The sequence below is a fragment of the Saccostrea cucullata genome, unplaced genomic scaffold (assembly GCF_032062105.1).
Source record: "Saccostrea cucullata isolate Sc308-1 unplaced genomic scaffold, CSIRO_AGI_Scuc_v1 ctg1998, whole genome shotgun sequence".
Classification (NCBI taxonomy): Eukaryota; Metazoa; Mollusca; class Bivalvia; order Ostreida; family Ostreidae; genus Saccostrea; species Saccostrea cuccullata.
In genome coordinates this window covers 83,269-101,664 of record NW_026918864.1, presented here as the reverse complement: position 1 = coordinate 101,664, position 18,396 = coordinate 83,269, and the positions used below count along the sequence as shown (strand labels likewise).

The following is an 18,396-nucleotide window of genomic DNA, read 5'->3' as shown; positions in this document are numbered from 1 at the left end:
AACCTGACAGAAATTTACCTATTGGTTATGTAACATTTTCCCAATATCCAATAGAAATTTTGACAGTATCTGCAGGGCTCCTTTTTCAATTATTGATTTAAAAAAAAAAATCAATTCATAAATCCAAAATAATCCCAAATGAAGAAGCAAATTTTTTTATCTCCACATATAATAAAACTCTGCTATTAGGTTGGTAAGTTCTAAAGCGGAATTCAATACCATGTCATCAAAAATGATTAAATACCATCCACTGAAAAGAAATCTCTGACCTTGAAAAATGATTTATGCCTATTTCAAAATAGATTTTCATTCCTTCTAATTCAACGAAAACATTTTTTGCTTTAGTAATGAACCTGACTTTATACCCTGGACACTTAACCAAGAGATACAACTTTTCTTTTGAAAACTTGATCTTTACTTCACATAATGTCACGTATTAAACAAAAAATTTAAATGTTGATATGTATCATAATTTTGTGAACGATCCAGTGCTATTTGTGGGTTATGAATAGAATTACGTACAAATGGTTCAAATACTCTTACTTGGTGTAATTTGATGGCGATTAAATATTTGCGACTTTTTCGTGATTTAATGTTATCTGTGATCATCTGTCCAAACAGGGGGGACCCGATTTTAATGACATCAAACCATGATTCCGCTTATTTTTCAGTTTGGCAAGCCAAACCTTAACTCTTTTTAATGCTTTCTTTGCATGAATTAAATCTATTTCAAACTACAATACAATGAAACAGGTATCAGTGAAATGAAAAAAAGTGAATAGTAAATATGAATGATGAATGCATGAACTTCTGACATCTCAATTAACAAAAAATTTTAAATGCAAATCCCTTGTAGCTTTAGTCACCTAAGACCTCAGTATTATATTACTTTTCTATACATCATCTTAACTTTTAGTGAACAACCTCGCAAAGCATTAATACATCCTTCTTCAAATGCAATGGAAAATTTTATTATATATCTGTTTGTGTGAACTTTAAACTTCTGCCGACAATTAATATATGATTTAATGCCGTTTTGTACCTACAGATAATTGATATATTCTCTTATGCACTTTATAAAATAAATTTCATGAACTGAAATTTTTATTTGCATTAAAAAATGTTTAGTCTGCCTAGTAAAAAAGGGCTGATGTACTAAATGAAATCAGAGACTTTTTTTTATCAATAATAAATTTCAGAATATTATCATCATAGAACGGGGCCTTTTATTACTTTGATAACAGATATACATCTGCCATATTTCAAAGTCAAACAAATTCTGCATTCCTTAACACTTGTAAAGAAGGCTAGAAGAGACTTTCATATCTAACCGAAATAATTAAGTCGCACAGGTAAGAAATTCACACAGGATACCCTCCCGTGAAAAACCAGTTAACACTCAACAGGTCCACATTTATCACATTTTAATGAGAGTAGAATAGATATGAGATTAAGCTGTGTTTGGTTCTTGGTCAAGTTGGTCTGTTTCAATGTTCATCCATTAGCACATTTACTTGCCAAGACTGTATTTCAGAATAAGGGTGAGAAAAACTTAAATCAGAGACAGAGTACTTCAAAGGGCAGGATAGAGGTAATTTCACAAGTTCCAATATCATTTAGCATGCACAGTATGATACAGGAGACTTTATATTGATCTAATGGGAGATCAAGTAATTGTCCAATTATATTTCTCAATTGCCCATTAAACCCAATTTTTTTTTTACAATTTCCTTTTACAATACAACTGCAAATAGCTTGCTCTTTGTATGGAAGCTTTAAAAAAAATATATGAGAACCATTGAAATTTTGGCATTATTTAACCTCTACAAAGGGAAATTACTCTTTTAGGAATCTTGCACTGTAAAGAACAATAGCTGTGGTACAAAAATTTTAAATGTACTGGTATATTTTTTTTTACCACACATACCCTGGTTCTCCTCTGTTGTCTGCTGCTGAGTGCTTGCCCCGCTGTGGAGGGTGACAGGAACCGCCCACCTGTCATAAATAGAACGATCCCCACCCAGGTTCCACCTCTGTGGTATCTCTGAATCGGAGTATGCCCCCACTTCACTAACGTAGCCATTTATATCACTTATATGCACTACATGTTGATGATTAGAAGGAGGTAAATGTACATGTGAGCTATCATAGTCATGAGGGTAGGAGGCTGGATACTGGGATATATCCTCTGGGTGGGGATATGGATCATGAGGGTAAGGGTTTAAATGTTCCTCTGAGGGGTACGGTGGAATGGCGGGAGGAATTTGTTCTCGGACAATGAATTTGACTTCCTCTCGAAAATTGTCCCATCCTCTCAATATGGCATGCAGATTTTCATGGGGGTCCAAAGCTTTCTCTGCAATGCAAAAAAAAAAAATCCATTATTTTAAAAATTTATCTATCATTATCCTTATTCTCATGACTGCTTAACAATAACACTTGCCACAAAGAAATCTGAGCATTTTCCTTATACTTAATTGAGCTTGAAATTTTCTGTTTAACTCTCAGGTATCAAAAAGATCACAAGCAAAAAATGTAGTAACAGCTTTTGTTAAATCTGAACAGGGGCATGCAAACATCAACACATCATAGGGATACCTTGCATTCCTACCAAATAGGATTTAATTTCTAAGTCAACAACATAAGGGCTGAAAGCAACTGTGTGGTGCAGCATAAATAAATAATTCAACAGCTTTCATCATTTAGAAATTTCATGGCTTTCTGATCTTTTAATACTATGTATATTTATACTAAACACAGAAAGAACTAAGTTTACTTTATCAATAAAATGGCCCTGTCCATATATCAATTAAAAATTGAAATAAAGTATTAAGGCCTTAGTTCTTTCATTTCCTATAATAATAAAGTTTTCTCTTTGAGTCCTGGTAAGAAAAATAGGCTTTGTAAAATTGCAATGTTCTTGAATTTTGAAGAAAAAAAAATGTGCATTTAAGAAACTTTAGAATTGAAATATGAGCCCATGCACTCCTCGATCGCAAAAATACAACATGGATGATAATCGCGATATCTTGTGAAACAGTTCTTTCAAAATATAATTTAAAATTTTGAATCCATGGTTGGGGACTCCGAAAATATTGAATAACGGCTTAAATTTTTTGCCAATTTAAAAGAAATTTATAGAATTTGAAGATATAATTTTGCAATTCATAATGTCAAAATAATATGCTAGAAAATAAGGTCATTTCAATAGACATGCAGTTGCTAAGGGTCCAAGTTAAATTTAATGTATTTACAACTAAAAAGAAGCAGTTTTGATTGTTTTGCAAATTCACAGGACCAAAAAAGACCCTAAGTAAACCTTGTTCTAATTAGTTATTTCATTATGATTAAAGAAATCCAGAATATTTCTTTTATTACACATAAACTTAATTACTAAATGTAGCATTTTGGAGAAATTCGTGAAACTTTAGGAGTATATTCAAAGAAACATCCCAAATTCTTTCAATGGGTAAAATTCAACAATATATAAAATCAACTACAGTAAGAGTGTTAAATTAAGTACTGAGAAAAAACATCATTTCAAATTCTATCCAATATAATTAAAGTTAGATGCTCCGAATCCGCTACCGCTTATCAAACATTTGAGAAGCAGTAGCGGATTCATAACATCTAATTTTAATTAGATTGAATTCTACCTCAAACAAGAGGCCCATGAGCCACATCGCTCACCTGAGCACTGTAGCTAGGTAAAAAGTAGAAATTGGTTTATTATTGAAAAGTTTAAATCCAAAAGTCAATTAAACCTTTGACCAGTTATGGTTTTGCTATTCTTAAGAAGATGATTTTTAAAGAATTTTCCTATATATTCGTATGTAAAACTTTGGTCGGCCATTGTTGCTCCGCCCTACCCCCGGGGGTCATGATTTGAACAAACTTAAATCAACCCTACCCGAGGATGCTTCCTTATAAATATGATCAATTATGGCTTTGTTATTCTTAAGAAGAAGATTTTTAAAGAATTTTCCTATATATTTCTATGTAAAATTTCGGTAATTTTAAATTGACACTACCTGAGGATGCTTCCATATAAATATGAACAATTATGGTTTTGTTATTCTTAAGGAGATGATTTTTAAAGAATTTTCCTATATATATTTCTATGTAAAACTTTGGTCGGCCATTGTGGCCCCGCCCTACCCCCGGGGTTCATGATTTGAACAAACTTAAATCTACACTACCTGAGGATGTTTATATATAAATATTGTAATATGCATGGGGGTTGGACTTTAAAATATTGCATATTAATTAATCACAGGCTGATGGTGGAGTGTTTGTAAGTGAAGTAAAGTAGCATCCAGTTGTAAATCTATAAGAAATGTTTTATTGTTGATGTTATTTCATTATCTTATTGTTTACTTGAATTATTGATGCAATACACATTGCACTTTGACATTGATATGTAAACAAATGCTGTTTTTGTGTTACTGGTTGGACCAGTGATACTGAGATGTTGTATGTCAGTTTTTCATCATTATCTACCATATTACGACTGTAATTTACTTACTTATTTCAGCATTATCACATGTGTTGTAAATTGGGAGAGATATTATACATGTCTTTATTAAGAAATTAGTCATGTGACATAAACATTGTTGTTTTACAATTGATAAGATCGAAATAACACTGTCCGTGTCCTCAAATATTCATAATTGATACTTAAATGTTATTTTATTGCAGCTATTGCCATTAATTATATTTGACGAAATGTTTTGGAACTTGAATGTGTAGCGTAATACTTATGTGTTTGCATTATTGTTCGTATTACTACGCCATGGATTGTGTGTGTCCGTTTTATTACAGATTGTTTGTTGAACTTGTTTTCTAATGTATATCGAATAGAATTTATAGCTCCCACTTTACATGTAGAAAGGACATTTTGAGCGATGTTATTTTCTTTGTATTTCACAAAATGTATGTAAAGTATGACATAAAAGGACAATTATTCATTGGTTGTTGTGATCACGTGACCATTTATGGAAGGTTATATATATGAGCAGCGAACGCCAGTTTCATCACGACGATCGTAACGATCAGATCATATTACGTCATCAACATCACTGACTGTAAATTACTAGTGACTTAGGTAAAAGAAAATAATGTAAACTAATACAAATGAAGTAGTGTATAATTTCTCCACCGCACGGACACCGCAATCCACTGTGTTTTATTAGGCCAGAGATGTTAAGCTAGGACTTTATATACTCATAGATGTACTGACTGTTTTGTTATATTTCATCGAACTTTGAAGTCTTTATTAAATGAAATATTTGAAACGAAAAATGGAACTTGGTTATGATTTACAATGATGTGAAGTAAATTATCAAGGGTGTTTAAATACATGTGACATTCAAATGCTTTTTTATATGTGGACGGATGTCATGAGTAGTCCTGATAAAAATATAATTTTATAATTTATTGAATTTACACGGGATGGAAACATTGTAAGCTGATTGGCATTTGACAGGGTGCTGAGGAAGCTTACAATATGATCAATTACGGCTTTGTTATTCTTGAGAAGAAGATTTTTAGAGAATTTTCCTATATATTTCTATGTACAACTTTGGTCGGCCATTGTGGCCCCGATCTGTCCCCGGGGGTCATGATTTGAACAAACTTAAATCTACACTACCTGAGAATGCTTCCCCATAAGTTTCATCTTTCCTGGCACAGTGGTTCTTGAGAAGAAGATTTTTAAAACATACCACCAAATTTTCATTAATTCCCAATTATCTCCCCTTGAATGAGGGCGTGGCCCTTCATTTGAACAAACTCCCCTTCACCCAAGGATGCTTTGTGGCAAGTTTGGTTGAAATTGGCCCAGCGGTTCTTGAGAAGAAGTCGAAAATGTGAAAAGTTTACAGACAGACAGACGGACAGACGGACGCCGGACAAAATGTGATCAGAAAAGCTCACTTGAGCCTTCGGCTCAGGTGAGCTAAAAAGTAAAATAAAGAAACCAGGAAATCAGGTATAACCTTGTCCGTGCCATTGCTGGGTCAGATAACTGCCCTCCCCCGAGGAGACACAGTCTACCACGTCCTGACAGAGGGTCTCTGGGGTGATGGGGACCTCATAGCACTTCTCCAAGTCATCGCCGCGGTATACTTTTAATATAATCTGTAAAGAGTAAAAGAATATGGAGAGATATTATATTACTATGTTTAGGTTTATGAGACATGTTTAACTAGAGGACAATTGTTTTATCAGCATTTTAGAGATGAGAAAGCATGGACATGTACTTGTTAGTTAAACTGAAAAAAAAGTGATCAACTTATTTGGAAGCCTCTGAAAATGATTGTGTTAAAAGGGACATAACTCTAATTTCAAGAAAGATCTTGATAGTTGAACTTGACAGAGCATGAAATACAGAAATAAAGAAAATGACATAAAAGTGTTCATGTAAGACATATGTTGCTACAAAATACAATGATAGTCACTAAAAACAATGGACTTTTAACCGAACAACAATGAATAATGACTTGTGAGTCACGCTGGGTTGTTAATCATTCTGTGCATATCACTTTCAAACTTTTGAAAATTAAAATGCCATTCAAATGCTTTTTTCGTTGCTCATTTTTCATTCTGACAACAATGCATATGAAATCTTAATTTGAAAGAACATGTGCATGCCTGAATTTTTTTCCCTCATCTTAGGATTAACAAAGATATATACATTTCTTGAAAATGAATCCAGTTTAATTAAAATTGCAGAATTAACAAAGATATATACATTTCTTGAAAATGAATCCAGTTTAATTAAAATTGCAGAATTTAATCGTCAACATCTCCAAGGACATAGTCTCATTATTAAGTAAGGGAGGTGAACCCACCTTATGAATTAAACTTGTTTAAAGTTTCTCAATTAAATTCTCCTGCATGCTGCCATGTGTCATCAATTTATCAACACCAGCAGGTATTTAATACTGAGAGGTAATTAATTAGCTGCTACATTAAGCTGGTTCTTACATGTAATCTGCATGTCCACAAGATGATCAGCTCATGTAGTGACCATAACACCTGACATATTATGGACAGGTAAATATTTACAGGTGTGATGTAACGCTTGCATCAACAAATAACTCAGGTAGGCAAATATTTATGGTGCTGACAAAATCTATGACATATTGCCAGACAACACTTCACCATAGTATTTGTTCCTTTTACCATGTTAAAAACCAGTGCAGTTTAAGCTTGATTTAAGCAGTATAGGTTAAGCAGAATTTTTACAATTATTCATTAATTAACTTTAGGTTTCATATAGGTAAAAAAAATCCAAAAATAATAATTTCTGCTAATATTATGTAGTAATAATTTGTATATATTTTATTTTTAAAAAATCATGCCTTATATGCTCAAAGCATGAAGAGGACTAAGTAAGTAATTTATTAAACAATTATAAAGATTCACTGAAATTGACTCTCTTTCTCTCTCTCTCTCTCTCTCTCTCTCTGGTTTTCTCTACAGGTATATGTTTCTTTTTTTCTCTCTCTTTGAAAAATGGCAAAAATTTTAAGAATATCATTTATATTCATTCATGATTAAACCATTATATTTTCAGTTACCACTAGTCAACTTTAAATCATCAAGGAGCTGTAAAGTAATTCATAGCCACAAAAACTTATTTATAAATGACATATTTCTAGGCACAAAATGAATGGTGACACTACATCATCTGGGACTGCCTAAATGCTACCTGGCAACACCAATACTTTTGTAAAAAATGTTGAGTCAAGTATGCTTAAGAAATTCTTTTCCTTCATACATGCCGATAAACCAAGTGATTACTGCAGTACATGTACAATATTGTTACTAATGGCAGAAATTCATCCATTTGTTCTAAATATGAAATCAAGGTAACATCTTAACTAGTGCTCAAGTACTTTGTAAAAATATTTCCTCCCTGTCTAAAATTTCACAGTTTCTATTGCATCCCAGCTTTTTAAGTTTTTAAAAACATCATTATATATAAATGAGTGCAATAGAAATAGTGAAAGAAAATACTGTTCGCAAAAAAATGGTCCCAATTTTTTAAAAATCTAAACTAATATATATATGTGCAAAAACAATTAATCAACTTTCAAGGGAAGTACATACCTGATTATTTGGTAGAAACAACCCAATCAAAACCATCTTTACATATTTGTCGGCAAACTCCTAAATTAGGAAATATAGCCCAGAGGAAGAAAAATGTGCACCTGAGTCAGCTGTTTCAAGTTTCAAAAAAATTTAAGAAAAATGTGTTCCTTGACTACTTGACAAGGTCATTTGACTGTTCTTCTTTTTCTCAAGGGTAAATATTTGTGTGCTGTAATGAATACTTGGAGACTAGAAGCCTGACTGTTGTGACTAATGTACTAACATTATATACTACGCCGGTCATAACACAGTGACTGATGCCAAACATCAAGTACTTTGTCAGTGTAACCAATTTACCTGGGAAGAAATGTTAATGAACACCAATTTCATCAGGCATATAAATAGTTCGTTCGCCTGTGTTCCTGTGTTTTATTGTATGAAACCCAGCAGACTACCTTTTGAGCCAACAATGCATAACCTGCCGTGATCACAGAAAAATGTGTCCTAAAATAATTGTCTTATACATAGACTAAATGTTTATGGGCAATTTATCATGCCATAACCTTTTTTAGGAAGAAAAACTGCATATATAAATACTGAACATAAAGAGAATAGAACTTTCCAGCAAACCCACCCACTGTCTTGAGATATCCTACATCTAAAAATTAAACCTTAAATATGTGTAATGAAGAGCACAACAAACCATTCAAATTTAATTCATCAAATAGAAAACTTTAGACTCTTTTTTTTCTATACTTCAAGACAGATAAGGTTATTAAATGTTTTGCCTTGGCTATGCAGGGTATATTTAATCTTCAGCTTAAAGGTGCATTAAGACCTGAGGCCTGGTCTACAGAGACCCCTTCAGTTTTGTCAATGAGAAGATTGTCAGTATACGGAGCAAATAATAGGGATGTCCAAATGTCATAACGCAAAATAAAAAGGATCACAACTTTGAAAAAAATGAATCTATATTTTATAGAAACGCAAAATGTTATAAAACTGAGTGTCTTGAAATCGTCCACATGCAATCTTTACAATCTTATTCATAGACACAAAAATCTAACATTATTTTAAAGCTTACCATTGATAACAGTAGCTTAAAAATTCTCCAGGTACAATTTATAAGATAAATAAACACAAGACGCGACTAGCTGACCACATATTCTGACCACCTACAGAAAGTGTTAAACACTAATGGAAAAAAGTCTAAACTAACACAGAGATAATCCTAATCTGTAACCTGTTCTTATTCTGTTAATGAGTATTGCACAGTGGTCAAATAATTAATACCCTTATATATAAAAATTCTATATTTAGGGCAATCCACTTGACATGTTACACATGGCAGGTACACGAGTATCAAGCTACCCTGGGTAAAGTTTCCCTGAGAGAATACAATTGTAAATTTCATGTCAAGTGCAAATATGTCACCAAACACAAACTGATTAAAGTCCTATTGTCACAATTTTCATGACATACAGATTTATAACGCCTTCGTGAAATAGAAAATGAACAGGTATAAGATACCTGAAAGTTTCCAAGAAGTTGTAAAATTTATGAAAAGTACACAATAAAATAAAATTCTGCCCACTTACATGCTTCGAATCTTTGGGAGATTCCGGTTTTGAGAAAACAGCAAAGTACATCCGAACAAACTAACAGTAGTGAAACCTCGGTATTCACACAAAAATGGGATTATTGGTGATTTAGTGTCGTGCACTCACGAGAACTGTCATTTCATCATAGCAGATGTCAGTCCAGCCAAAGCAGACGGCAATGGTCAGACATCGCCCTCAGATGATCCGATCTGGACAGCTGTGTTGTGTATTCCAGACAAATCCAAACAGAGAAACTTAACACTTCCTTACCGTATAAGCATCGCTATACTAACAGTCCTTTATCATTTTGTATTTATGTATCTAAATTAAAAATCCAGGTGTGTCTGAAATCAAGTGTGTCAATAGAGCTGATAAATGAACACTGTTTTCTGGTCCTAAGACAAGTTCACTTCTTCGTGAAGTGTCAACCTTGCACAAATTAAACCGCTGATGTTGATGTCTTCATCATTATTACAAGCATTTCCTGTTAAAATGAATGAAAATGTTTTTCCATTTACCTTCAGATCAAAGCCTCACCGGTAAGCATTTAAAATATCCCTTTACATTTAAATTGATAGCAGACAATAACATGTAAAAAATCTTATGTAATCCTTTAGATATGCACTTTTCAAAAGAATGAATAAAAAGACACTTTAGACAGAATTTTCCAAGTCTCAAAACGGTTCCACCATTACACACTATTTATGTATAAATCCTACATACAATTCCTTTAAAATCACGCATAAATCTGTATTTTTTCCTTCTTCGTCACTTGTGTATTGAAAATAGGGTAAAGTTGTCACATGCAGTCTTGCCCAATTCACTTCTCAGGTGAGTTATGTACATACTTCAAATGGTATAAACGTCCTCTCTCTGCCAGCCCTATAAGTCTTCCTACACCAGACTTAATTCAGTTACCTGAACCCTTTGGTTTCTGTCACCTTAACCTTTGGAAATGTCTGAACACACACACACACACACGCCTATCTCTTTAAGTGCACTTAACTTTCCTTTAATTATGGCACTGTCCTCTGAAGCGTATCAATGCACAAGAATTAGATATGTTAATTCATTAAGGTGTTAAAACAATTCCAAAGGTATTTTGGTATGTGTCACCTTGTACGGGGTCTGGTGGAACCTTTATGATTAGCCGGCATTTCCAACCCTGTTTTTCAGTCAGATTTTTATCTGAAATTTCTCAAACTTTGGATAATGTGATTTACATTTTCTTAGTTCTTTCACTTTATGAAATCATTAACCTTTTGATTATCACTAAAAAAAAGAATACATCAATAAATGAGAGAGATTACCACTTAACAGACAAAATTTGAAGAAATAACGCTGCAAGGATGATAAACAATTTGTGACAATTAGCGCAATATATTTGCAAACTTAAGACTTCCTCAAACTTTCTTTTTCAACTAAATATATTCCTTGAGTTTCAACTGTAACAAAATAATTAGTCAAACCAGCCCACCAAAATAGCTCAAATGGGTCCACAACTCCCATTTTACATAGCTTGACATTATAGTAATTGTACCAGTTCCCATTATTTTAACAAAGAAATTCCCCAACAATCCAGAAATGATTACTATTTGGGACACATATATAACAAGACTCCCATAATCAAAGTGAAAAAGTTCAAACAAATTTGCCCTTTAAAAATTGAAAACAAATACACACTGTAATTGTGCGTTAAAAGTTAAAACTATAATTACACGCTATTTGTGAACAAATGGATTTTCTTTTCCTTGACAAGAAACATGAGAAAGTTGGTGGAGGAAGAAAACAGGAAAATTCTTTGCCCCTATCAATAGATAACCAATGACTGAAAATATAGATTATGTATGTACTGTTAAGGAAATTTGCTATTTAGAACTCTGTTTAAAGCAGGGTTTTCTTGTTACAAAGCAAAAATTTTCAACAACAAAAAAAAAATTATCATAAACAAGAGATATTATAATTTCCCATTCAGAATTTGTGCTGCAAGCCCTGAATAAGAAATATTGCTAAGAATTTTTTAAAGTTTTCAAAGAGTTCAATGACTGATAACATTTTATTTTGGAGATAATTTTTCATAAAACACCACAGGAAGTAGGTGGATCACATGATCATAGGGCACGTGCACTCAGCATCAGTAACCAGTGGGGTTTCCCCTCTATTTACCAGCTCTATAATCAGCTGATACTGCAAAGATCCCATAATACCAAGATTTATCACGAGTTTTAAACAAGTGGATCAAAGCATAGATATGTCGGATTACATACTATTTTTCAACACATTTTCCATCCTCTGCAGAATAGGTATAACCTATGTCTACATTCATTTCTGTATATCATTCTTTCATATAAATATATTAGATTCATTTAGTAAGAAAAGCCCATGCATCATCCAAAGAATAAAAAAGTTTTGAAAACATGATATGAAGTATGTACATGTGCATATGCTATTTGATCACAAATACATTAGATTTAGTGCAACCTCATAAATTCATGTTTTAAATATATTATTTACATATGTAAAAGTAAAAAAAAAAGTTTAATGAAATGTTCAAAGGTGTAACCAATATAACGTAACATTAGAGCAGAACTACTGGAAAGATAAATTAATAATATCTGTCAGACTCAAATTTAACATTCTAAGTACTCACCATATTGTTTATTCTCGTATAGTACACCTACAATAAATAAAGGTCCATCAAGGTTTTCATGTCTCTAGCTTTAATTGTTAATTCCAATCCATTCTCGCCCCCGTTTTCAGTAAGTCCTGCATAAAAAGCAGAAACCGTTTTTATTATAGTGGATCTTGATTATTCTGGCATCCATCCACTCTTCATAAAGATTATGAGCTGAAACCTGAAAAAAATGCAACATCAATAGGTTAACAGCTAGATCTTACACTGGTTAAATGATTACCATACAGATTGAAGACCTTGTCAATATATGTAGAACAGTTTTTGGAGGTTAGATAGCATTCCAGTACTGCAAAAGCATATGCTGTTGTACATAATTAGTTTTTTTATGGTTAAACTACAGCCAATTTAAGAGCTAGATTTTTGTGACTGTAGTTCCCTGAATTTGAATAATAAATATTACAGGGATCAATAAAAAATAGATTCAATATTAAACAGAGGTATGAAAGATTACATAACTCACCTTAACAAATGTTTTCTTTAAGTAAGACAAAGCCTTTACTAGACCAATAGTCAAGTAGTGTGCCTCCTTCGATGCCCACATTTTTGCAATTTTGGTCTAATATGGGTTGCATTTATCTGATACTTGAAAATCAACTTTTTTTTTAAACTTTAAAATAGTCACTCACCCAGAAAATGCAAGTCAAATGCAGCACCTGAAGCAAGTTTGAAAGTGCTCATTTCTTGAAGCATCACTCATGTAAGTTTGGTTTAAATATAGGACTTGAAGTTATACTGGTAAGTCTGCTCCAAAAAATTTAACCTGGACAATCATCTGGAAAGTGTAGGTCAAATCCAGCATCTCAAAGAACTCAAATAGTGTACATCAATAAATGTATCTTCAGTGCAAAGTTTTTTTAGTAAAGCGGGGTTTGTAGTCACTTGAAAATGAATCTGCTCCAAAAATTAAAAGTCACTCATCTGGAAAATGTAGGTCAGATCCAGCATCCAAAGCAAGTCCTTAGAGGTAAAGTTCATGCAAGATTGATGAGCTTATGGAAAAAAGTATTTTGTAAAGATGTAAGATGAAAGACAGTTGACTCCTGCACCCCCACTCAAAAAATATCAAGAAGAGATGAGAACAAAATCAAAGTGAAGTCATTCATTGAGAAAACCTCATGAAGTTAGATCTGAGTTAAGAGAACTGGATTGTAACAATGCCGGTAAGTGTATCTAGTGTATTTAGAAATCTTATATTTGTATTGGGTTAAGTGCATGTGTCTGCATAGAAGATTTCAGCATTTAAAGCCAATTGACGTTCAGATTCCGTTAACGTTTGCAAGATTTACTGAAAAATAGAGCAAAAGAAGTGTACACCAATTAACACTTACTGGTAGTTCCGAAACGACAATTTATTTAAATGCAACTTTAAATAAAAATAGATATGCACTTTGAGGGTTCTAAAAAGTCAGATATAAAACAAGAAAAGCCTCAAGTATCCTGTGGAGCTTACAAAACAACTGGTCAGAAATGTCTAACCATTAGTCTAAATTAGTTATTTTGGACAATGTTAGGAAAACACTTGGAGAACAAAATTGTAGAATTCATTGCCATAGTAACTGAAATGGAGAGTTGCATATACTTCTGACTCAATAAAATAATTTTGAATATATGCTGATTAAAATGATATATAAAATGAATATGTAGCTTTTGTTATCATCCATCTATCTGTCTTTAGATGTGTGACATTACACTGACATATATTGTGAAACACCCTAGTTATACTTTTAAATGAGACCTGCTTACAAAATTTCAAAGGTTTTTACAATGCTTGGATCTGTAGCTCTCTGCTTTATCTGTTTGAATTTCTTCAAGCAGAGAGCTACAGTTCTGCAGCTAGGTCACCTGCAGGGTTCGACATTAATGATTGTTCACTTGTCCGGTACCAGTGAAAAAGGATTACAGACAAGTGAATATTGCTGGGCATTTGTCCGATTGGACGTGCATTTTAATGTAAAGGAGTCTCTAAATAATAAAAAGAATGAGTGTTGAAAGTTAATTGGTAGTTTAAAGATGGTAGCTGTACATAGAACTGGACTTCGATCACAATATGGATTGCTATTAATTGAGTTCATATTTGATCAGGATCGAAGTTCATTAGTTGCATACTACTGGAAAGGCATGGAACTTAAAATTTTGGATTCTGTTTGATGTTGACATGTTCACTTGTGAACATTTATGCTGCTGTTAGGACAGAAAGACTTGATAAAATTTTGTTTTATGTGTTTTGCTGTATTTATCAATATCATCACGAATCAATCAAAACTTATTGAAAAATTTTCGGACAAGTGAAGTTGAAGTTCGGATAAGTAAATGTCTTGACGCTTGGTCACTTGTCCAAATGGACAAGTAGGGAAAAAAGTTAATGTAGAGCCCTGAGGTGCAGATAAATTGGTTGATCTCTTTTAGATATGTTCTCCTGATCCTTTCTCTGCCATTGGCTCAAACATTCAGTATCTGAGAGAGTAGCATCGACAAGATGGAAGCATGGAAGATTGCTTTATCTTCAACCAGTAGACTGTATTGCATAATTGCTCAATACTACATGCTCCATGTATTTAGAGGAAAATTAAGTAAAATGTAAATATACGTTATGCATAAAAATACTTCCCTGAACTAGTCTATTTAGCGATCATTTAAGCTACATAATTTTCATACCAAAACGTTCCCGCAAAATTTGCTTGTTGTTCAAACCGGAAACCCATATGTAGAACGTAAAATTAAAGACGTAACGGAACTCGAAATTCCGACAACCTTAGTCTCTAGGTTTTGTTCGACACAGGCACGTAGCATCGGAGGGGGGTAGGGAGTGGGGGCTCCCCACTTTTTTCCAATGATAACAAAATAAAAACACTGCTGGAAAGTGTTCACTGTTCACTGCTTTGTTGTAATATTCGTAAACCATTAGCGTCGGAAGCAAATTGAAAGTGGGGGGAGGGGGGGGGGGGCTAAGTGTAAAAAAAAAAATTTTGTACCTTCAAAAAAAAAAAAAAAAAAAAAAAGGAAATGTCTATTTCCCAACACGAAAATCCTATTTCGTGGGGGGAGGGGGGGGGGGGTAATTTCCATTACAAAAAATTTTCTTCCGAACACCACCACTTTCCCCATTTGTAACCTATACTAAGACGTATCAGTGGAAAGTGGGGGGGGGGGGGGGCTAAACTAACGAAGATATGTTCAATGTCTATACTAAGTATATATTTGGGAAAAAAAGTCAAATGGGGGGGGGCTAGTTACAAACCCCCCCCCCCGGTTCCGACGCCTATGTAAACAAAACAGGAATAGTATCTTTAGAGAAGTGGGTCTAGTCTTCGTCGGATGCAGGTGAAAGCCTGTCCACCTCTCCAAAGAGAAGTAGTGGGGAAAAATGATACTGGAAGAAGTTGGAACCAAACCACCCCACCCCCACGAAATAGGATTTCCGAGTCTGGCATAAAACAACCCTTTTTTGCTTAATTTTGTTTGTTTTTTGTTTTTTCCAAATAAGTTGATTTTTTTCTGGCAGCCCCATCTCCTCCAAAAACGAAGCTACCTTACGTACCTTAGACAAACTATCTACATGGGAAAGGCCTTTTCTACATTTCGGCTTAATTTAGGCTAGGCTTCTTTATTTCGTTATCTTTTTACATTTATATTTTTCGTTTCTTAAGCCAAGTTTTAGGGGCCCGGGGGAAGGAGGAGATGAAAAGGTAAACTCTTTTTTTTTAATGCAAATCTGTGAACAGAGCATAAAACACAGACTCAGAAATTCTAGAGGTGGGATCAAGTGTCTAAGAGGAGAACACATCCCCATGTCGACCAATTACATCCACTGTGAACCCTACGTATTTACCAAATGAACTGAATATTTCGTAGTCATTTTTTTTTATTATAAAACAAAGGCCTAACAATTAATTGTTATGAAAAATGTCAGCCAAAATACGACCTAATGATTGGTTATTTTTGCTATACCAAAGTCAAAAGAATAACCACAGAATTTACGAAATGCCGACAAGGTTGCTGAATTTCTTGAAACATCAATTTTTCGTATAATTTTACGAAATGCTGGTGAGGTTGTTGAAATCCTTGAACATCAGTTTTTCTGTCAATAGTCTGCCTTGGTATTTAGATTGATTGTCCTCAGAGTTTGCTCTTGAGTATCGAGTAAAATGAGAAAGTGCTATGTGCAGGTGAAATTTTCTGCTTCAGAGACAGGCGCTTCGTTCAGTAATAATTTTTTAACCCATTGTGTAATAATAATATAATTATTATTATACTATTGGTTAAAAAAAATTAACGAATCAAATGGCTGTGTTCAAAGAATACATAAAATGGTCAGATAATAACGGAGCGCCATGAATGTCCATCAATATTCAATGATCTGAGGCCCTTTTCACAAAATCTTCCGACTAAAGCACGGGTACTTGTGGACAGGACACCCCCCCCCCCGATATTCAACCTCGGGGCTTGTTGCATCATATGTACAATATGAAAAAATCGTAAAACCCCCACAATAATCGCTCCACATAAAAATAACCCACTCAGTAAACATGACAAGAGAAATAGTGGGGTATTTTTATGTGGAGTGATTATTTTGGGGTTTTTACGATTTTTTTTTCAAATTATACACATGATGAATACGTGTAATAAATATAATTTGTGAAAAAAAATGTCCAACACGCCCCGGGGTTGAATATCGGAGGGGGGGGGGGTCCTGTCCACAATCACCTGTGGACTAAAGCTAAAACTTCGTAACTCTGTAATTTTTCATTTATTAAAAAGATTTTTTTCTCTAAATCATTAATTACAACTTTTAATTCATCAAATATTAATATATTCATAATGCAATAGAAAAATATTTTCACAGCTTAGATATCTGATGTAGAATGAGAGGAAATTTTAGTTTAAGTCGTAAGATTGTTTGTGAAAAGGATCGCAGTAGATTTTTTCCTATGTAGTTGTTCTATTATGGCCTTGTCCTACACACCAGGATATGGTTTGAACAAAATTGAATCCCAGGAAACTTCTGAATTAACATGACGAATCATAGCTTTCTTATTCTTGTAAAGAAGACTTTTAAAGATTTTCCATTGTAAAACTTCTAGATTACTTGAAGATGCTTCCATATAAATACAAATGTACATGTATGACCAGTCATGCTTTTGCTGTTATTGGAAAGATTTTACCAGACTCCCCATGTAAAACCTTGAACACCATGATGCCTCGCCATAATCTGGGTACCTCTGGTAGTCAAGATTTAAACAAACATAATTCTACAATACTTGAGGATGTTTCCATATGAATATGACCATTCAAAGCATTTATCTATTTTGTTCGTCCATTGTGGTCCCATTCTAACCCTCTGGGTCCCATAAAGTTGAATCAACACTACCTAAGGATGCTTCCACATAGGAGTATTTTACCATATCTTTGGACTTTCAGTAGGGCGTGACTTTCTCGGCGCTACGTAATGGAGAATACTAGTAGATTCTCATTGGTTACGAAATTAATAACATAGGAACTTAAAATTGTTGTTGATAATGATCAGACGACTTATGCCCTACCTCTGTGCCGTGAGAGAACTTTTAATTGGCTATTTACTACACCAGTTGACATTCGGCCGCATTTCTATCATATGTATATTTCAACAGTGAAGGGAAGCTGTGTAAATTGCAGAAGCTAATTAGGTAACGTTGAGAATGCCACGCCTTACTGAAAGTCCAAACTAAGCGTGTAATTCTTCTAAGTTTTATATTTTCTTGACCAGTGGTTCTTGCAAAGAAAATTTTTAAAAGATGTCAATAATTTTTCTGCAATATGTAATCATCCCCTTGTAGGTGTGGCCTTCCATTTGTACAAATTCAAAACCCCTTTAATTTACACAAGAATTCTTTTGCAAGTTTGGTTGAAAATGGCTCATTGGTTAAGAAATCAAAAATGTGATGTTTACGGAAAGACAGATGGAAAAGTGTATTCCTTCCAACTCATACTGACATATTTGTGATATTTGAGATATCAACGTTCATC

The 18,396-nt window shown here is 33.6% G+C and overlaps 1 protein-coding gene across 3 annotated transcripts in view; it reads right to left on the bottom strand.

Annotated features, from left to right (window-relative positions):
* LOC134272801 (apoptosis-stimulating of p53 protein 2-like) overlaps window positions 1-12,482 on the bottom strand; it is a 37,664-nt gene extending 25,182 nt beyond the window's left edge. Inside the window, exons 1-3 of one of the 3 annotated variants that reach the window (XM_062754984.1) lie at window positions 12,349-12,482; window positions 5,997-6,138; window positions 1,928-2,356 (exon numbers count right to left, since the gene is read on the bottom strand). In XM_062754984.1, coding sequence (XP_062610968.1) covers window positions 1,928-2,356; window positions 5,997-6,138; window positions 12,349-12,351 — 574 coding nt within the window. In that variant the 5' untranslated portion in view covers window positions 12,352-12,482. Of the gene's footprint in view, window positions 1-1,927; window positions 2,357-5,996; window positions 6,139-8,115; window positions 8,167-9,695; window positions 10,571-12,348 lie in introns of those variants that run through there. The other 2 variants (XM_062754974.1, XM_062754980.1) reach the window with 2 other exon arrangements.
* Window positions 12,483-18,396: the final 5,914 nt, after the last annotated feature.